This window comes from Anopheles nili, chromosome 2 (genome assembly GCF_943737925.1).
Source record: "Anopheles nili chromosome 2, idAnoNiliSN_F5_01, whole genome shotgun sequence".
NCBI classification, from domain to species: Eukaryota; Metazoa; Arthropoda; class Insecta; order Diptera; family Culicidae; genus Anopheles; species Anopheles nili.
The window spans coordinates 33,620,693-33,643,030 of NC_071291.1; the positions used below are offsets into that span (position 1 = coordinate 33,620,693).

Genomic DNA, 22,338 nt, shown 5'->3' on the forward strand with positions numbered 1-22,338 from the left:
CTGGGTAGCGTTCCGAAGGGCAGGGAATGCGCGTCCCTCCTGAGAAAGGCAGAATGTTTGCTGCTCGTTCGGGTTGTCACGGGCTTTGGTTCTCTTTTATTTTCGGTTCATCGTGGCGGTGCTAAGTGGGAGAAAGTGCTCACAGGGGAGTGCGGGCTGCTCGAAATTGAAGCTGTCCTACATAAATATGCGCCCCCGGTGGCAGATGCCGACGTGGCAGCCGGTCCCGAGGAAAATACGGCGCCGTATCCTTGCGCGGGCGAGCTAATGGATGGAAACCGGCCGGAAAAACTCCCCGTGCTGCTGCTTGGGCTGTGGGATTAGGGCTTTTACTCGAACGCTCGCACTCGTCCTCGACGCCCGTCCTTTTCGACGGTCCTTTCGGTGTGGCCCAGTGGGACCAGTCGCATTTCAGCACCCAACCGAACCAAAATGGCGCCGTTCATGGGCACGCGGGATCACGGGCTCATTTCGCACACCACTCGTTCGTACACCAGCAGGCGTGCGTCCGTTTCCATGGAAACGGGCGAGAAAAACGATCTCCAAATCAAAAACACCCTGCCTGTCATGTTCGCCACGGTGACACATTGCCGTGACACGCGGGTGGCAAAATATACTGCTGATTTCGTGCCTCCCCCCCAAAACAAGCTAAAATGGATTGGTTGGGGAACGCACGAGAGAGAAAAAGAGAGAGAATGAAGGCGAAAAAACAATCACCACACGCAGAAACGAATTAAATCTCGCCTAAAACCCGCGAAGAGTGTGCTCGCGCCTCGTGGCCAGCCACACAACGCCAAAAAACCACCTCCCCAAACGCGAACCCGAAACGTTCGAGGCTCCTCCTGGAGAGCCAGATGGAAAGAGGAAAATCTATAATTATATGTTTGCCGTACGCGCGCAGTTTGAGACCACAGGACGCGGAATGAAAAGGGCCTAACAACGCGCGCGCGCGAGCGGCCGTTTTGTTCGATTGCGGGCTTCATTTGATTGTTATTATCATCGGGCGTTGTTATTGCTGTTATTGCTTACTACCTCGCCTATTGTCGTTGGTGTCGATGGTGGTGATGGTGGTGGTGCTGGTGGAGGTGCTGGTGTGCCTTCAACCCCTCACAGTCCAAGCCCCGGGATATCCTGTGACTCGTTAATCGCCGCATTACGAAGACCGCGGCCCAGCGGAACGTCGAATTATGGTGCGCGCGAGCTCAACCGTAAGGGCTTGCCGCGGTGCCACACCACAGGATTCCGGCTGAGGCTGAGGGCCGAATTATCATTATCCAATGGACCGAAAGAACCCCATTTAGCTCGACCGATGGGCACCGACAGAGGTGGAGGAAAATCCAAAAAACCCCCTCCCGGTCCGATCCCCGATCGGTATCAAGCGAGTCATTTTAACGATATCCCAGTGGGATACTAAATCATTGGATTTAGAGAGAAGAAGCCGAGCCGAGCCGAGCCAAGCTGAGCCTCCCCGCGGGCCGCGGGACGGATTTCTTTCATTTCGCCTTCTACCCGCGATTGTGATCTTCTCGCTTCGTTTTGGGAAGGTGACTGTGTTTGTGTGTGCTTTTTTTCTCCTCATCTCTTTCGATTTTTTCTGTTCGTTTTTCTTTTCTTCTGAGCCCCTTTCCCAGAATCAACCCCTTTTTTTTCAAGCTGGCTGGCTGGAACTGGCCATCGATGTGGCCACAACACGCTTCTCTAAACAGCCCCGTGCCATACCTGATTGTTGCGGCCAATTGGGCAGGGGAGAGAGAGAGAGAGAGAGAGAGAAACGGAAACCCCAGCAAGCCGAAACCCCAGGGATTGTGTTTATTAAATTTTGCCATATTTCTGTTACGCACAAAATTACCACCACCAGCAGGTAGCCACGCCACACGACACACGCCACCACCGTCGCCGCTGCCGACGCCATATTGCTCGGTGTGCCGCGCGTGTTGCCTACCTTTCGGGCGTAGGGGCGAATCAGCGAAATTTTCATTCCATTGATACACCGCAAGCGCCTATCGCAGATTCGGGTTTTCCTGCGATATGACGCTAATACGCAATCGAGCGGAAAGCGGCTTTTCCGTCCGGCCATCGCACTGCTTGCCCACCAGGATCGGTTCGGCCAGGATCGATTCGTGTGCGTGCCGCGAAACCAAAAGCCCCTGATGGGGGAAGGGGAAGGGGGGGGGAGGGAGGGAGAAGGAAGGCCCGGGAAATCAGCGTGAGCCCATTCGCTCGTTCACCCGTTTGACGTGATAAATTTCACATCAATATTTTCCGCATCGCTGGCCGGGCGAATCGCGATAGCCCACGGATTACCGCGGAGTTTACTCGCGTGCGTTCGCGAGAGACCACCGGAAGCCTGTCAATTTCGATTTTCGGCTCCATTTTCACCGGCATCGCGCGATTATCATCATCACCCACGCACCCAGTTCCGTGCAAGCGCGTGGGCTCGTCTAGGATTCACCCATCGTTCCGTTTTTTTTGTTTCGCATCCCTTTTTTTCCGTCGCGTTCCACGTGCGTTCGCTCGAGTACAGTTCATCGGAGGCATTATTTGATTTTTAGCTGGAGTAGATCCCGTAGAGACGTAGAGTATTTTTGATACACCCGTGGGCCTGGAAACTAATCGATTTATACTCCCATTCGTTCCCACAGAGACCGCCCAGCTCGTCGATATCGTACACCGGCCAGATGAACGACGATGTGCGGTCACCTGGCTCCGGAAGCACTCCTGGACCCTTGTCGGCGCAACCACCTACCGGAATGGACCCCGCGGACGCTGGTAAGTAGCTGGACCCTTGCTTTAGGCCCCCTCAGTTCGAACTAATTCCTCCCTTTAAAACCCCACTCGTCATCATCATCATCAACATGGACTTGGCATTGTCAGGATTAGGCGACAATTGAAATTAGTGCATCCATTGCGCGTCCTTAAAACATACGACCTCGACTCGAGTGCAACCGTCTTGACGCTTTACAAACACCTCCCCTTAAGGAACGTCATAACTCCCGATGCTTATCGTGGAGGTGTTCTTTACTTTACCCAGTTAACCGAGCGAGTCCTGCAGGTTTAACGATGGCCATGATTCATGACCATGCAACACAACCCGGACCCTTTGGCTCGGCGTTTGTTCATAGGATTACGGACCCTGTGCCGTAGGGCAAGCCGATCGTTCGGCTTCACGTCACTTCCGACGGTGGTCTCGGTGGCAATTGTTTGTCCAACGCCCAGCGGGCCCCAACGGTTGGTCTCTCGGTGGCCTATTTATGACGATCTTAAATCAAGCGATCTGTTAAATATTAATAGCGTCCGAGAGGGGTTGTTGCGTTTTTTGGTGGCCACAATTGCAGCTCTCTCCCACCCAGCCTGAGGGCGGTTGTTGCGTCCTTGTGAGCAAGCTTTTCCCCCGGGTTGCATCGGAAATTAACGAGCACGGTAAATTAAAAAATATAAAAATATACACAACACCAGCGACGGAGCGCAACATCTTCAACCGAACGAGAAGCTCGAGAGCTCGGTTTAATGGTTGTTACTATCAATTTTATGGGAAAGTAAAAGTGTTTTGTCCACCTACGAGAGTGAAAGAGAGAGAGAGAGGCTCTTCCAACCTCCGACTCCGCGTTTTCGCCCGAGGGAACCGTTTTTATTGCTGTAGGAAAAATTAAATGCCCTCGCTTGGTGTGCTTTTTTTTTTGCTGCTCCCCCTTTTTTCCTTGTCTTAACGGCTATAAAATTGGGTGACGGGGTGTGTAAAAACATGATTCCGTTTACCCCTTTTTTTCTCTCGCTCGTACACTCTCTCTCTCTCTTTCTTGGCCCTTTGCCGACTCGAAGGGCCTCCCGCAGCGATCGTCCAATCGATCATCGCGCTCGAACGGCGCGATAATCTGTATCGCGTGGTGTTGCGCGGACAATTTTCCTTACCCCGTGGATAATCGTGAATCAGCTGGAACGAATTCCGGCGGCTTTTCTTCGCCATCGAAAACGGTGGGTGGCTTTCGCTTTCAGGGGGGTTGCGCGAAACAAGGGCGCGAAATTAAATCCATTTCTGTCGTCCCGAAGCAAACAAACGACAGAAAATGGGATAGGGAAAAAAAAAGACAGGCAAAAATCACGCACCAAAAGCCATTGACCTCCAGAGAGGCGCCTCCATTTGGTTGCCTCTTCGCACACCGAAAAAAAAACCCCCACCGTGCTTGAAATGTCGTGCAGACGCGAGAAAACTAGCGCAAATAACGGCACCTTTGCAGGCGCAATCGCCGCCATGCTGCGTGCGCCAGGCGTGTATGCGTTTCGCATAGAATATCGCCTATTCACGGTCAAGGACACGGCGCGCGATGACGGATGGGCACGAAATTCGGTTAAAAATAACGATCAAACGCAAGCCCCCCATAAACCCAAAAGTCCCGGACAAGAGCAACGTGGGATGGGAACAAAAAACACACCCAGAGAGAGTGAGAGAGAGAGAGAGAGAGAGAGAGAGAGAGAGAACCGCAACCAGGGAACCTTGAAATACGCGACACCGCCACCAGACCGGGCCGGAAAAGATGGATGGTCCCCCCCCCCCTCCCCCGATTTTTCCACCGCCCCCATGCTCCAGCGCCAGAGGTGCGCAAAAAATAGGGCCTACGCCTAGGACCGGTTTTCGGGCCGAAAAGTATCTATTAATCAAGTTAAAGTGGAATCAGCTGTTATAATTCAGTCGGACATGACTCGACTGTCTCATGACTCGGTTGCGTTTGCGTTAGCGTTTGCGTTTACGTTAGCGTTTGCGTTTGCGTTAGCGTGTGTGTTTTTTTTCTTTTTCGTTCGTTCGTACGCCAGCTCGTCGCCTAGCCCCGTTTGTGCGCTTTGTCGTGTTTCTCCACTATCGACAATTCATTTGCCTTTTGCTGCGTTACGCAACGAGGCCACCACCACCGAAAAGGTTGGTTTATTTCGGTCGCCGAACTTGTTCGAAAGACGAGAGACGCAAAGAGAAAAAAAGAAACTAATGGAAAAGACGGCTCCCCATAAACATGCTCCGAGGGGAAGGGCTTTTGCGCGTAAATTTGTGGACGGTTTTGGCGTCCTTTTATTTTTTCGGTTGGACGTCCTCAACCCAAGACCACCCACCCACACAAACACATTTCGAGCCGCGTAACGGCATTCCCGAGCGAAGGCTAAATATTTCATACTCACCACCATACCGGGTCGGTGCAAACAGGGAAATCTGCTCGAAACCCCCGTTTTCCCGACCGACGGCCCATTCGCGCGGGTTCATTCGAGCAGACAAACGATCAATCATGGGCGCAGGAACAATGGGGGAGTGATTTCTTTATTCACGTGCACAACCACCAAGTGGCGGGCGAAAAATCATCGACCTAAAACGTCACCTAACAACATCCTTGACCGTGGGGAGGATCGTTCGCGTGCTCTCTCTCTCTCTCTCTCTTCTGTGGTGTGTGCCTGCCGCAGTTAGTATGCAAAGTGAACGCGCTTGTGGCCGCGTGATTTGACCGCGACTAGGCGTGGGTCTCATTTTGGGAAGAGCGCTTTAAATGCGTGGTGCAACGGCTAAAGGCGCCAACACCAAACGCGCTGCTCCATAAGTCATAAGAAAACTCGTGTCGCCGGCGGGCGCGTTTATTCATCGCATGGTAATGGAGAGGTTGCGATTTTTTTTTGGGACAAACCATACGCGACGCGTCGGTGTGTTGCTGTGATGAAGCGGATTTAAATATTCTTCCGCAGCAGACGAGCTGCGCGCTGCCGGCAGCACAAACTATGTGGCATAATTCAATCACACAACCATCTCTCGCTGGGCCGCCGAAAAAGCGGATGCGACACACTTCGCTCGAGTGGAATTTAATGCCGAGCGCGGTGTTGAAAATGAGGGTTGGAGAAAATCATCCCATATTCCAAGGCTGTCACATCATATTTCCGCGCACGACGACGCTTTTCCGTGGCTGGCGCTCCGGGGAGGAAGGTTTTCTTTGCTTTTCTTTTTGCACCCCCACTCGACCGAAACGAAACTGCATTAGTCACGATGCACTCAACGAGCGACGACGACGACGATGGCGACGAGGGCTTCGTGTTCCGGACGCTGTAAGACATTGCCACCAAAATGCCTAGCCTAGCCAGTCAGTTGGCCGCCCGCGTGTGTCGGCTAAAAATGGCCGGATCGCGCGGCCCTTTTCGTGGAGCGAAAAACGATGCGGCCCAACTCGCCGTGGCGTGACGTGGCGACATCATCAGCAACAGCGCCGTCCATAAATACGATTTTTCTGCACCATTTTCCACGGCACGGGCACGAGCAGGGACGGAAAAGCATGGAGTGAAAATGAAAATTAACAACCCGAAACTCCCGCGCCTTCCATCGGGCGCGCCTGGTGTCGTCGGATGTGCCAAAACGCGCGTTAATGTGCACCGTATGTCGCGAGATACGCAATGTCGAATGCAAAACTCCCAGCCCTGTGATGGCGTTCGAAACATGCCGGAATCCAGCATCCACTCGATGGGAACCATGTGTGTGTGTGTGCCCTACAAATCGCTCGATTAGATGCTCAAATAAAACGCACAAGAGCCCCTGCTCTCTCTCTCTTGCGGCCGAGAATTCTTTCCCAGAAATGAAAAGCCCCCTTCATGCTCGGACGCCGTGTTGAAGTGCTTAAATTGCACTTTCTCTCAGCGTCATGCATCCCATCCCCGGGGCGGCCACAGCACGCGAGACGTGCTAATGCTGTCGATGAAACGATTTTGACACTTGTGGCCAGCCGCTGGCCCCACGATGAAAACGTTCCAGTGGACGCTGAAGCGACCATCGAAAACCATCATCATAATCATCGTCGTCTCGATAGGCTCGGTCGATGTGCGTTCGCACAACGTGCAGAAGAAAGAAAGAAAGCAAAAAAAGCCACACCACACTCCACAGGTGAGCGTGAGGTTGACCTCCACGCAGGTGGAAAAATAAAGAGAGAAAAAAAAGGGACCCCGCACGTGAACGAGAGCCCATCGAACAGAAAAGCGAGCAGGGGGAGTAGAAAAAAGAAAAGAAAGGAAAGCTAAACATAAAAATAGTGTCTATAAAATCCGTCCGTCGGCCGTCTTTCGGGCGTTTGCGCTCTGTTGCGGTTTTGTTGAGCCGGCTGAACCGACCCCAGGGAGAAGGTCTGGCCCTTCGCGCGCCCCGTTTTAATCCCACCGGGACCGCCTCGCGTTCAACCACAATGGCCACGGCTATTAGTTTTGATGATCTTGTATAATTGAAAAGCAATTATTCACACTCGTTTGCGGCCGGGATCGCAAGCGGAGGCCTTAAAGAAGAAAGAAAGGTAACGTAAAAAAGGGCCCACACTGTTCGGGGCACGTCTTGGGGGCCTATTGAGGCTTGCGTTGGTCGATCGGCGATCGACCGAAAACGGTGTGCCCTATTCGATAGATCACCCGGTGAATGTGCGTGCGAGGACGTGTGCTTTTCGAAATTGATTTCGAACGGCAGAGCGCAAACCCTTTGTACAAATTGGGGTGGGGAAAATTAGAAGCGGCCCAGCAAACAAAAAAAAGGGGGCCCCCAAAATCCTTGCGAGAGGCGCGCGAGATCCTAAAATTACGCCCGGGAATTGTTCGATGCCGAAAATTACCGCCACGGCCGCAGTCGCGAGCCATTATATTATTCCCTTTTAAATGGATCTTGTTAATCATCCGGCTTCGTCACGATGACCGACGGGCGGCGAATCCTGCGCTTTGGAATTCCACCGTCCACGCGGAGTAATGATGGGTATATACAAAGAAAAAAAAAGAGCCCTGTTTGTCTTGAAACCGCCCTTGTTCACCCGGTCCCAAAATCCCACCGGGTTCGGGAATGGTGTCAATTGTTTCATGCCCTCGTCGGCGATCGAATGGCCCGTCCTTTCGAAGGAAGCACATCTTCTCTCTCTCTCTGTTTTTACGACCCGTTGGTGTCCTATTGCTATTGCTGTTAAATACTTTTATCTCATTATCAATGAACTCGACCACCGGCCGACGGTTGTCGAGGTCCTTTTGCTGCGGTGTTGCTGCGAGTGTGGTTTCGCCGGCTTAAGCAACAGATGTCGCGCCCATTACACGCGGCGAGTGATCGTAAAAAATAAAGGGGGCCCTCATCATCCCTTTCGAATTCCAGCCGCGGCACAGTGAGCTGTAAAAATCTCATCTCAGCAGGCTCTTCTTAGCACGAGAACCACAAGAGATCCCGGACAGACGGACGGACGGCCGGAAGGCATCAACCGAATAAGTCCAGTTTATCAATCATCGGGCTCGTAAACATTCGGAGCATAAATTTTTAACAGCTTTTTTATTACCACAATACGCCCCGCCAGTGTGTGCTCTGATGTTGGTCGGTGGCACCGTTTTGCCGCAGGATGTCCCGACGTTCAGGATGCGACGTCTCGAGTGCGGTTTTATCGAGCGGATCGTGGGAGCCGATCCCGAAGGATAACGCTTTCCCACCCACACGATTGCGCGCGCGTGTTGGCCTGTTGGGCGGAAAACGAGTGGCGCTGGAAGGTTAAATTGAAACCGCATCATCATTATCTTGCGCCATCTTGTGTGCCATCACGTGGGGATCACCGTTGGGGCTTTTCGTTGGTTGCCCTTTCGTTCGTCGTCACAAGATGGCAGAACTTCGATAGTCCGACCAGGACGTGGAGCAGCGCTTACGATGGCTCGTTTCGCACAAGGGACACGCGTTCGATTTTCCCGTTCAGTTTTCTTATCACACAACCCGGCTTCTCGTGGGCCACCCCCTAGCAGGGATGCTAATTTTCCCACCGATAACGGGGCCACCTTCGTGTGAAGTTTTTCCTCCCACCCAAACCGGGAGAGACATAGATAAAGTTTATGCGTTTCCCATATTAAATCGCAAAACGGTCGCCTGTCGATTGCACCTCCAACAACACCCCAATCCGTTGATGATGATGATGATGATGATGATAATGATGGCGAAGATTAACATAAACGATATTGCCTTGTTCCTCCACAACCCACTTCCCACCGGACGCGATTTTATTGATATCGTTCTATTGGCTTTGTGCAATCACTAATCAGTATTACCTCGTCGGTCGTGTGCCGCTCTTATTTTTTTCTTTCTTCTCTTCTCTTCTCTCGTTTATTGCAGATGGTGAGTCGTGTGTTTTTTTTTTCGTATTTCGTCGCCTTGTTATCCTTCGTGTGCTGCTACTTGGTCTTCTTCTACGCCGTCGCCTCTACAATGGATGGATGGATGGATTTTTTTTACAACCCCCAACACGCCAACCCGCGATTGCCCCGTGGAGCAATAAAACGATTCCGAATCGAGCACATCCCTGCGACTGCGGCCTACAGTTTGAGGGGCATTTATTAATCCAACCGGCGGAATCGCATCGCATGGGTACCATCGCTTGGCATCGCGACGCGTGGGTGGTATATTGCTGGCCCATGCTGGCGTTGTGTGAGAGTTTTCCCAAGAGCCGCGCCTTGGGGGTGCGAGTTTTTCTCGCCAAATCGATCGATCGCCCCAATGGCATCGCCCCACGTGTTGATGTGTTGGATTTTGGATAGGTTCGCCAGGTTGACTCGTTTGCCGACCTGGGGAAATGATACCCATTCTAAAAAACCCAGCGTGCTTTTGTTCCTCCCCACGCGAGTGGCACAATCGGAGCGCGGTTTTAATGAGATCTTTTCAAATTTTATTATCTCTAATCGTTTAATCACATCATTTGTAATGTCGTTCGGTCGAGCCGGGAGACGAGATCGTCGTTTGAATTAATCTGCAGGCCGGAAAACTAGCGACAATGGCTTTAACGCCGACCTTCCCGAGCCGACGAGCAAACGAATTTTCCCCCCCTTCCGAGATGGTAGGGAGTTTTCCCGCGGGAGATTTGTTTTTTTTTTCTTTCGTTCTCTCGAGCTCTGCTTGTCTCGTTAGGATGGCCATTTTCATTAGCAAAACACAAAAAGGCCCCGTCCCCAAAAACACATTTGCATACGCCGTACGCCCGGTTTCATCCGTGAGATTCGCCGCGTCGTGAAGTTTTCGGCGGGGTTTTTTTTTCTAATTTATGCACGCTTTTCCCGCACGTTGACGCGGCCGCATTTTCCTTCCCGGGGTCGCGTATCTTCCCGTTCGATCGGTCGATGGTTGCGATTCGTGGTGGTAGAACAAAAAAACCCACCCCTACGCGAGCTGCTTATCTCCGAACCAGTGCAATCTGGCCATTGACACCCTTTTACCAGCGGGGTGAGAGACCAAAAAAAAAAAAGACCAACCTTTTGCGAGGTTCACGAGACAGCAAACGCATCCCCCTCGCATAAAAAAAAAACACACACGAAACGGTGGCGTAGCCGCGTAGACAAACATCCAAAAACACCATAATGCATTAATAGAATCACCGGTGTCGTACCAGCAAAACCACTTACGACGCCCCTCAAGTTGTCGAATCGGATTAAAAAGTTCATTCGTTCGACCGGAGTCTGTTGTTTTGCTTCTGGTTTTGATTTCCCGATACCCCCGCGGCTGTGTGCCTGTTTGTTCTTTTCTTCCTTTTCTTTTCCTTTTTTTTTTGGCAAACGTCCTTTTTCAACCCACCAAAGGGCGAAGGGCGTGTGTCGTTCTACCATGGCGGAGGGTTTGCGTCGGGTCGATCCAAATGCAAATCTAGTTTATTCAAATTTTTCCAAACCACGGGCTCGTGTAACGGTTGCGCTTGCGGGCATCCTTCGGGGCAACAATAGCGCCACCGGCGATCCCTTCGATGGGCGGATTGTTTACAGCGCTAGCGCAAAACGGGCCAAACAAATAGAGGGCACACACAAACAAACACACACATACACGAGACAATGCGCTCGCAAACAAAAGCATCATCCCCCATTTTTGCAGGCGTGGCATTTGTGGGTGTCCTTTTCGAACGGGTCGCGTTGGGCTTTTGTGTTTGTGTGTGTGTACGTGGACCGTTGTCTGTGTTTGAGCTGGGCTGAAAGGATGTTGTATTTTTTCACGAAAATCGGGCTTATTCGGTTTGGGGCTTGCAAAACGGTTTAAATAATACCGATAATAGCCGTAATGGGGATTCCACCAAAAAAGGGGACACGCACGCACGCACGCACACGAAGAAAAGCGGCCGGAAAACCGCGCCTGAAAGCACGCTGAACCTGTTTAGCGACGGCTGCAACCATTCAAAACCGTGCGTGGTTGGCGTCGCAAATGAGTTCCTCGGAATGGCCACCGAAGACCAGAAGGATTGGATTGGCTAGCTCCGGTTGCAGCATCGGAAACAATGCCCTTATTTGCCGACGGACGATCGACCTCGCGATCGAACCCCTTTCCAGCAGGTGGGTCCCAGGGAAGGATCCATCCACCAGATCACACGGTCGCTCGGGTCCGTTTTGTGCAGGACCCGCGTGGATGAGAACAATCGCCCCGCGGTTGCAAGTAGCATCAGCGGCATCCTTTGGTTTCAAAGCCATAGCAGGGTGGCAACGATCGACCGGATCATGGTACATGGGAAGGTACAGAAGGGTGCGGTCTGTTTGTTTTTGTTCGTGCCTAAATTGGAGAAATTGATGCCGCGACAAAACGCGACGACGCGAACGCGACGGGAGAGCGATCTCGCGATCTTGAACGCGCGCGCGCGCGCGCGCGAACGAGCGCATCCGTCTCAAATTGGCCTCGATCGGCAAACAACAGTCAGCGGCATCGAGTTGCCCTTCGTCTGGGTTGTGGCCCTAAAACCCCCCATCGCCCTTCCCGATTCAGGGAAGCCCTGAAATGGCCACAGGATGCCAGTGGTGCATTTTCCTCCCCGTTATAAGCGCATCCGCCGCACGGACTTGGATCGTTTTTTTTTTCGTCTTGTGTTTTATTATTGCCGTTTTATGTGGCGTTGTTTATTTTTTTTTTGTTTTTACTCGCATCTTCTTCTGCTCGTCGTTGCTTTTGCTTTGTTTCACGACGCAACCACCACCCAGTCCGGGACTTTTGTTCGTTAACTCCCGGAGCCGCGCGCCGGTTTACGTTCGCTTTTCCCTAAAGAACTCATTCATCAATTCAATCTGCGAGTGCTGGGGTGGGGGGAGATTGAAAATGAATCGCTTTTGCCGTTTATGTGACTTTTTTCCCCCCGCGTGTGTGTGTGTGTGTGCTTTTGTTCGCCTTGCCTTTCTTCTGCTCGCTCACCCTTTGGTCCTTTTGATCGTCTTGCCGGCCTTCCCGGTCGGTCCTGAGCACATCCCGAGCAATGCACTGCAACAACAGGAGAAGAGAAAAAAAAACATCCCTTCGCAGCTTAGCTTTTGTCAATTGCGACTCCGAAACCGACTTCGGTTTCCATTCATCCCCCGGCGGCTAACTTTAGCGACGTTTTAGAGCGAGTTCCGATCGTGGGTTCGCGTGTGTTTTTTGTTTTTTCATCTTTCTCCTGCTTCCCTCCCGTGTGTGTGTATGTGCAATGCGCTTCCGTTCATTAATTCTTGTCAACAGCTTTTCTATCTTTGATTCTTTCCACTTGAGCGTACAATGTGGAGGGTTTATTTTTTTGTTTGGTTTTTAATTTTGTGTCGTTGCTGCTGCCGCTTTGTTTTATCTTCTTTTTTTTTCACTTGTCTTTTCTCCGGGCTCCTGGTCCGCTTTGGTCCTTCGGTTTTCGCTTGCCGACTTTCCTTGCGGAAGACTTGCCGTCGTTGCCGCGATTTTCCTCGCAAGATAGCGTGTGCTCGCGGCCTCGGCACGCGGTGTTATTCCGTGGAACCCAACCGTCCAAGCTGGTTGGTTTGAAGGACGAAACCGGACGACCGAGATTTCGTTTTTCCGTTCCGGTTGCACCGTTTGTGGATCCGTTTGTGCGATTGAGCGAAAAAAAAACAACTAGGTACCCGAAGGGGACAACGAAACTAAAGCAGCAAAAAGCAGCAACATTAGCGCGCCCGAAATTACCTGCAAACCATGCCATGTTCTACCAGCATTACCGGCCATTATCTGGGCCGATATTTATCCGACATCCTGCGCCACCGAGGCAGCACGGGGCCTTTACCTAGCGGAAGTTCTATTTTTGGGGCCACGCCAATGGGCCATGGTGACGCGAAAGAAACCGGCGTGTGCGTTGCTTTACATTGTGTTTTTTGTTTCTTTCGTGCCGTTGTTTGTTGTGGCCTCCCAACTTGCTCGTGTTAGAGCAAAAACGAAGGAAAAAAGAAAAACGAATTCCAATTACAATCGCGCACACCCCGAACGGGACCGTGGCCCGCGCAATATACATAAATCACGGTGGCACGTTTTTGAGGCACTTTATAGTTGGCCCCCCTCCCTTTTGCGGTGGGAGTCAAACTCGCCCCCTGGGGGAGACGCAAGCGAAATGATTCATTTTTGCGCCCCATCCGGACGGATCGGTTAAGCGTATTTTTATAGTTCCTCATTTTCATCGTCTTCCCATCGTCCCCCAGAGTGCGGTTAAACCCACCGGGGACCCCAAAGTGCCGTCGGGAAGAAGAGAGTAAACGAAACGCAGCAACGAAAGAGAGTTGTAAAAGTTAAAATATGGAAACCCATCAAAACGGCAGCCACCGCTTGTTCTGTGGAGGAGTCATTTCGAGTCGCTGGGGCTGCTGCATTAGCGCCCGCTAATGATGCCCTTTTTGCACCGCGAATGCACCGCGCAGCTCAGGGTCTCGGGATATTTAAATCGATCCCCGGGAGGATCCTAACGGCCCAATTTTCTAAAGACAAACCCGCCCGAGACGTGATTGGCATTGATTATCCGGCCCGACGGAAAGGGCTTTCTTTTTCCGTTTGCGTTTGCTACTATCGGCTGCAGGTTGAGTGCAACAGTAGCACTGCACCTTTTCGCTATGAAGACATTCCTTCCCTCACTTCGCTCGCTCGCGGTGAGGCTGAGATTTATTTTCGACCATTAAAGCGAGGAAAACAGGTTTCGCTAAACGATTTGACCGGCAACTCCGTGTGGCATTTGAGCAAATCCCCTTTTCTATGGGGTGGCCTCCCACAGCCTACCCAGCCCCAACCCAGCGACATGCGGGGGGTTAATTTTGCTAAAAACCCACCCGTCCCGATGTCCGGGTGCATTTGCACGGATTGCCGAGTCGCGGAACGCGAGTCTTGGCTGGCGCCGAGCTCAGGCTGGCTGTGATTATTTTCCATCCCCGGTTTCCAGCCCTGGCGGGGCTCGAGACTGGCGATCGAGCGCGATCCCTAATTGAACCTCTCGTCGATCGGAAAGCTTCCCCGGCCCGGGTCCGGGCTCGGGTACAAATGTGCCCGTTTAAATGATTCGTTTCATCAATCAGCATTATTTTCCATTCCATCGCGCGGGCACTATCGCAGACGTGCCCGGGTGATCGTGGATCAGCGGCTATCGCTGTGGATCGCGTCGATCTGATCGACCGGAAAATGGCTTTGACGGCCCGCCAAATGTAACCGTACACCGATCGGGCCGTGGAACGATTTTTGTCCCGTCTCCCTACGGTACCGGTATGGCTCCGGGGCTGGCCACGATCTCGGGGCTTTGGTCATAAATTTTGCGATGAAAAACGCGCCATTTTCCGACGCGAAGCCTGCAGCTGAAGGCATGCAACAAGCCGTGGTCAAGCCGTGTGCCGTGTAATCACGTGAGAAAAGATTGAACTTCTCGATCCGCTTTCCCGGCACTCGACGCAACGCTCAACTTTGTATGCACCGGGCTCGGGTGGTTGTGCAAATTACTTCATCCCGCACCGATCGGCTGGACGGTGATGAAATTGCCTTTAAAGCCGTGGAAATAAATCGCTTTTTCGCCAAATCGCGAACACAAAACGATAAAACGGCACCGTAAATTGCCAATCATTCATCCCACCCTCGGGGAATGCGCGCCGGAGAGTGCGAAAGAAGGGAGGAAAAATCGGCCACTCCTTTTGTGTGAGCTGGGAGGGGTCTGGCGCGAGCCTAGCTTTTCCGACCCAATCGATCTTCGCCCCGCTTGTGCTCGCTTACGTCGGCCGGGTGGTGGAAATTTAATCGATTTTCCCAAACACGGGTTGGGTTGGCGTTGGGGTTTTTTTTTTAACTTGTGCGAGCGGAACGGATAACAACTACAACACAAGAAAAAAAACCCGGAAAAGAAAAGAAAAGCCACCACCCGATCGATTTCTTGCGCGCTCGGAAAGAAATTCATTCATTTCGCTTATCGGCGAAATTGATTTTTGATGTACGCCCAACGGGTTTTTTCGGATTTCCGCCGTTCGCCGTTGCCAGCAAATCCTTTTGCCTGCGTGTTTCGTTCCGTTTTGGGGAGTTTTTTTTTCTACCCCCAATCAAACCCCGGGAAAAGGACCGCCCTTTCCCAGGACACGCCATTACCATACGCAAAGTGGACGCCCGTTACAAACCTCGTCTAGTCTGGGGCGAAAAGCGGGGAAAATCGCACCGCTCGATCGTTTATTTATGCATCCATTTCCTGGCGAACGAACTTCGCTCGATTGCTAATGCGATTTCGTACCACGCGAAAACGCGCCTCTCCGACCGACGGCATTTACAACCCGACGGCACAAACGCTCAACCCGTGCTGCTCCAGGTGGGAGAAAAAGGATTCCAGGACAACAACACAAAAAAAAACACGAACAACGAACAGCAAGAAATCCGTCTGGTTGATAAACCCCGACGGGTCTGCGCCACCCCAAAACAGGTGTTCTAAGCGCTGCTTGATTTATAGGCCCTCGGGCTGGGACTAGCGATCGCCAACCAAAGCCAACCCATAACAAATTATAATTATAGGAATCACTCCGAAATGACAGTGTGCGTGTGTGTTTTTTTTTTTTTAATTTTTTATTGGAACCCAACCCCGGACGGAGAGAGGAACGCCATGGAAATAATTTCCCCCACCGATTGGATGAATCATAAAATAACCCGTAATTTATTGATGCAAAGGCGATTAACTGGGGTATGATTTCGCTTAATAGCCTCCGCTCTGGCTGGCCGTGGTGTGGCGTGTGGAGGCGATAAACGCGCGCGGAAAAAGCCCACCGAAGCCAGCTCGAAGACAGGCCGATCGCCGATCGCCACTCAAAATGGCAACCTATTAGCGCCTGTAGCTTAACGATCATCACGAAACGGCCACGATCGTCGCGAAAAATGGAGGCCACTGCCATCGCGGATCGCATATTGCACGCCCTTTTTTCTTCTTCTTCTTCTTCTTATTTCCACCATCGCGAAAGGGCGAACATCGTGGGTGCGAAAATCCCGCCAAAGAAAACCAAACCGCTTTCGCGATCGTGAGTGCACGAGTTTTCGCAACAGCCCCAACGGTCCACAATCCAGGACGATCGACGCGATCGAATTCCGTGGCCCCCGGATCGATCGATTTTGCGAGAAATGGGGTGGAAAATAAACACGGAAACAATCATCATCTGGCGTCGGTTGCACACCCTCCCCCGAGCAGTGGATTGGATTTTGTTTTATTTCGCCCGATCGCTTTCGCTCGATCGTTTCGCTCATTTCTTTTCTGCTCTCGTTTTGCTCCCTCCCTTTTCTTGCCGATCGACCGACCTGGCGGCGACGTGCCGCGAAAATGCGATGCACAAACCACTTTAATTGAGTTCTAGTTTTGTGCAAAGTGCAATTGCACCGCCACCGAGCGATGCGATGAGCTTGCGTCGAGGATCGCGATCGGGTGCGCCGCGAAAAACACGATGCAAAACACGTTGCTCGCAGGGGCAGGGGGGGGGGGTGGATCTTATGCTCCTTCCCTTTTGCGTCGACAAAGACGGGTGTGTGTGTGGGAGAGAGAGTGCTTTTTGTTATTTTCTTCCATTACAACGCAGCACAACGCGCAAGGAGCTCGCGGATTGGCGCGGGACTTCGTACTTTAAATTCACAGCCGGATCTCGAAAGGGGGGTAGCCATGTGAGGGTGGATGGGGGGAGGTGTGGTCCGAGATTTGTTCCACGACTCTGTATGTGTGTGTGTGTGTATGTGCGCGTGCGCTCGTTTCCCACTCATCTATATGCAAACGCACTGCATGTGCAATGCCGGCACCGGCTGGAATGCATTCACGAGGCATTCAGGTTGATTCCGGGCGTCGCTAAATGTGTTTCTGGTGGCGAAATCTGCTCCCTTAAAACCCCCTCCTCCTGGGGGGAGAGAATAATGAGAGAATAAAATTCCTCCATCTCCCAGCTGCAAGCGAGCCTTCGACGCCCGCGAGCGCCTTTGGGAATTGAATTCCAGCGAGTGCGGGCAGAGAAAGAGTGTAAAAAAAACCCCCACTCACACACGCGCGGCTGCATCCCTTTAAAGCGCACTCAAATGACACCGGGCCGAGAAAATCGGACAACAGACGACGGACGACGGGCTCCCCACGGATCGTTCCGCCCTCCAAAACGGCCGCAAACTCGCTGATTGACTTATGCGTTTGGCCACGGTTCGCCCATTTGCTGCACTCGTTTCTTTTTTTTTCACTCGATCGCGGCCCGCCGGCTCATACCGCAGATAATTATGAATTCAAAGGAGGAGTAAACGAAGCCTCAAAGCACACGGTGCAGAAATAAAAAAAACAACCGCAACCCCCAAACGATCCATCGAACCCCATCGAGAAGACAAATGGAACGCAAAGCTCGGTGGCACTTGCTGACGAAGTAGACGATGGTTCTTTGGGGCTGGGAAGGAGTTGCACCAGGGCTGTTGGGTGGCAGGTTAGCAACAAAAAAAGCAGCAGCAGCAGCAGCAAAAAGAAAAAGAGAAAAAAATAAAGCGGGCAAAACGATGTGCATTTTGAAGACATTTAAAACAAAATCGTTTCGCGAGGCGAATATGATACAGATAATGCCAAATTAAAATGCGATGTGCATTTCTTGGTCCTTGCGATCGCGCTGCATTCGGGAGTCTCACCGACGCGCTCGTGTATGTGTGTGTATGTGTATGCATCGTTATTGTTATTGCCAGCCAGCCAGCCTTCCATCTTTTGCTCCGCTTTTTTTTTGTTGTCCGTTGCTTCGTTGAGTTGTTTGGCTCTTCTCAGCCGGCAGACTATCTTGCAAGGGCCACGGGCGCAACGTGCTCGGATCGTGGTCTTTTGCGACTTCTCCGAGACCTCCTTCCGAGCCTCCCGGACACCGGCCGGAGCATCGCTGGTGTGTAGCAAATTATAATTAGCATATAGATTAATTTTGCATTTCGTTACTTTCGTTTTTTTTTCGTTCCCCCCGTGTGTGTGTGTGTGTTTCTTTTTTTTTCACGTCGCCACGCGGTTCGTTCGTTAGCTGCGTTCGCTCGTTTGGACACGTCCACCGCGACCAGTCCAAAAAGGCCGACCCCGAGACGCCTGACGGGGACGTGTGTCTATTTGAGGACAGCGCGGGAGTGTTGGGTTTTGGGGTGAAACCCACGAAAAGGACGTGCAAGTGGCGTCGGAAACGGTTTGCGACACACACAAAAAAAAAACAAGGAGAAAAGCGACTAGAATATTATTATCGCCACCGCCGTTTGGTTTGAGCTTTTTTTCCTTCTTTTCTCTTATTTTTTTTAATTTGCCATCCGCCAACTCGCTCAAGTGTTCCACGGCACAGGCGACGATCACACACGATCGATGGGTTTCGGGAGTGGAATGGTGTCGATTCGATCGGGACAGGTCCGATGCCCCCATAAAGCACGCCTCGATCGCCCCGGGGACCGCCAAAAGAAAAAAAGGCAACAAAAACCCCCAAATGATGAAACGAAATGGTGCCTTAGAGATGCGGACACCCCGTGGGCTTTTGAGAACAGCCTGGCAGGCAAGCAGGCAGGCGCATTCAAGAAAAGGGCAGCAGTGTGAGCTCGAGCGATCGTTTTAGGATCATTTGATGGTGTCCCTGCCTTTAACGAGCATCACTCGCTCGCTCGAGCAGCAGATCACCACCAGCGGGTCTACGAAATGAGGCTGAAATGGGGGTGAAAAAAAAAGCAAGAAGAAGAGAGAAAAAAACGCCCGCCGGACCGGATTATCCTCATCCATCTTGTCCACCCCGGAGCTCGGTTCTCTCGGTGGACTCGACCTTATCGAATTATCGGTGCGCTCGCGGTCCCGGAACGAAAACCCATCCACCCGACGGACCCGAAATGAGGCAGTATTTGAGTGAATCTGTCCCGTGGCGATGTGCGATGGCGGCAAACTGGTCGGACATCAGAGAAGCGACCATGAAAATGCCATGTCCATACGCCGGGGGTGTCCGTCTCGGGGTTTTTGGGACGCATTTATTCGACGGCACACACGCGCCCCGATTCCCATCCTTCCTTTCGGGTCTCTTATTGCTGCGAAGTGCCTCCATCGCACCACAGGCGGGCTCAAAGAAAGCGTACCTTCGTGCGGCGACATTCGTGCGGGACCGGGCTGCTGGCCTTACCATCCTATGACGCTGACCTGACCGGTTGACCAGGTTGACGGGTCGAAGGGCTGAACGGGGCCCACCCAACCTTGCACGCGGCTCGGACTTTCGAGATCGTTTGCGTTTGCGCCACCTGGAGCAATGATTTAAGGGCGAGGGAAAAGCGAGCCCTTTGAGAGGCCCGCCGCGCGCACATTCCTCTGCGACACGCAAACAACCTTTTTCCCTTTTGGGCTTTTGTGCTGGGTGCTGCGGCAACACACCGTGGGGTTGCCCTTTTTCCCTTCGAGAGGGTCTCGTGTCCGGTTTGGCCGTTATGTTGTTTTGTTTTTTATTTTTTTTTTATTTTTGCGCAAAAGGTTTACCATCCCACCGAAGCAAGGGACGCGCACGGGGTTTGCATTTTTCTTTTCATGCGACCATTTTTGCTATTACGTGCCGGTGTCCCCTTTTCTGCGGCCGGGCGCTATCAACAATGCACAGATCATTTTCCGGGGGAAATTCGTTTTGCGTAAACGCCCGGACGGCACGTAGACGGTGCCGTGCCGTTGGAAATCCAGGGGCCGCCTCGGAAAATCTCATCCGAATAATCTGTAATAACATTTTTCGACCATTCCGGTGCGGGCGCGAGCCATCGTCTCTATGTGTGTGTTTGTGTGCGGACTTGGTCCTTATCGTCCCGCCCCCATCGCAATTTCTCCGTCGGCTGCGAGCGAAAGGACACTCACCGAAAGGACACCGCTTCGCCCGAAAAAGGAGTCCGAGGAAAATTGGTTTTTAAATCATCGTTCTCCGTCCGCTCGCTCGCTCGCTCGTCCGAAACGTCCCCCGGACCGTGCAAAAGGCGCAAGGATCGAAAAGCAATTGGCAGTAAATTTCGTTCCGCTAAATCCTTGGCGCAATCGCCATAAACCGTTATTACAATTTGTTTTGATTGACCGCAGGAACCGAACACGGGGGCCACAGCGCAATGGTGAAAGCCAAAAAGCAGAAGAAGAAGAAAAAAACATGGCGCCCAGGACCCTGCGATCGGGCCTCTGATGGTGTGATTAGCTTCTTTGGTTTTGTGTTTAATTTCACCCGCGTTCCGCCCGTTCGAATCGCCCATGCATCTAATGACGTTCGTCGGAAGGGCAATTATCGGATTACGGGGATTACGGAATCGAAACGGCATCGAAATCCGGACCGATTTTGCCGCTCCGATTGTGCAGCAGTTGGCGGTGCGCCTTTTTGCCGGCACCGAAGCGATGATTTAAACTGTCTCAGAAAATCGATCCAACGAACCACCCCAACCACCCAAAAGGGCAGCGCCCATTTCGTTCGCGTTCGAACCCCATTCAGGTGAACGAAACCACCGGGCCCGATAGCGTCCGTATCTTGGGCGAGAATTCGGGCGGCTGAAGATGAACCGAAAGATGCACGCGCGCCGTCCTGTCGCGCCCGCAATATTACCGAGACAATGGGCCATTGAAACGACACAAAAGCCACCCACCCTTGGGAGAACTCGCTGCCACAATGACCTGGGGCCGATGGGCCGATGATACGCGCTTCAATTGATATCTCGAGCCTTATTTTGGTTTCATTTGATGTAATGACACGCCGGCGGAAACGTGTCGCCTTGCTCAAGGGTGGGGGGGGGCCTTCGGTGCACCATCCGCCCACCACCCTCTTATCATAATCGACAAACGAGCGCGCAGGAGGAAAGCGACTTCGTAACGTAATTTTCAATACACTTAAAACACACACACACACCGGATGGGGTGCGAGCCACTCGATGTCGGGACCGGATGCTGGATGTGATTTGAAAACAACGACAACAACAACAACCCCCACCCCAACCGGAGCGTCGGAGGTTGCAATGAAAAAGGACACACTTGGGTACCATTCCGGTATCTCAGAACGAACCACTGCCAAGAAAGCGGCCTCCATCGCAAAGGTTCTTGGGTTTGGGCTCCGATCGCTTTCCTTTTCCCTTTTTTTTTTATCACCACACCGGATTGTTTTGCTTTCTTTTTTTTTATTGTCTGCAAAATCCATTCCATTAACACCGTCACAGTTGAATTAATTGACGACTGCGAACCCGGCGAAACGTCGGCAGCAGAACCGTCGCCCATCAAGGACATCCGTGGTGGGGCCGTGGTAGAAGAGAAAGCCGGAGCAAAAAAAAAAGAATTATTTTTCCCCCGAGTGCCATTTCTTAGGGCACAAACAAGAACTCAGGATAACGCAATCACACACACACGCACACAGACACATAAAATACCGGAGCATGAAAGCATGGCAGGAAAGGAAAAGGGGGAAAAAAAAGCTCAAACTCGCGCTCGAGTCGTGTCAGTTAAAATTCCATCGAATTTTTCTCCGTCGGCGACGCGTCGTCGAGGCTGGAAAAATCGCTACACCCACGGGGTGTCGCGGAGAAAGACACACACAAAAAAAAAACCCCGGAGTCCATCCCACACGCCCAGCGTGCGAGCGAGCACAAGGCAGCAGCCCCGTGGAATTGACACATGCACATGAAGAAAAATGCTGTAAAGCACACGCGGCCTCCTCAGCAGAAGGGCTGAAATTCCCCGGGCAAAAAGGCGCACACCGCCGCGAACGGGACAGCGAACACCCCGATCACACGGTGTAAACAGCCGACAGCACCGACGGCCTACTGCGCGCTGTCATCGCGAATCACGTGTCCCTCGTTTGGGTTTGGTAAATTACAGAACGACAATTAATACCGCATGCAAATATGGATAACACTCGAACACGCTTCGTGGTTTCGCGCTTCGCTCCCAGCATATCTTTGCAGCTTCCTACAGGCGTGTTCGCGTTGTAGCGTCTTCTTTGCTTGTTTCGTTGTGTGGTTGGTTTTTTTCGTTACGTTCTTCCACCCGCTCTGCGTGGCCCTTTTTTCCCGCTTCCCTTCGAGCACGGTTTGTTAATTTTTCCCGATCTTTATGTCTTTGCCCTCCCCCCCGGTGCGTTCCGCGAACCCATTCCTCCGCGGGCAGGACAAAAAATAAA

The 22,338-nt window shown here is 52.2% G+C and overlaps 1 protein-coding gene across 1 annotated transcript in view; it reads left to right on the plus strand.

The window, feature by feature from the left end:
* The window catches only part of LOC128720236 (homeobox protein homothorax), a 111,953-nt gene that overhangs the window by 69,041 nt on the left and 20,574 nt on the right, over nucleotides 1-22,338 (plus strand). The window contains exons 6-7 of the mRNA XM_053813932.1: nucleotides 2,643-2,769; nucleotides 9,122-9,124. Of these exons, the coding sequence (XP_053669907.1) occupies nucleotides 2,643-2,769; nucleotides 9,122-9,124 (130 nt within the window). The remainder of the gene's footprint in view (nucleotides 1-2,642; nucleotides 2,770-9,121; nucleotides 9,125-22,338) is intronic.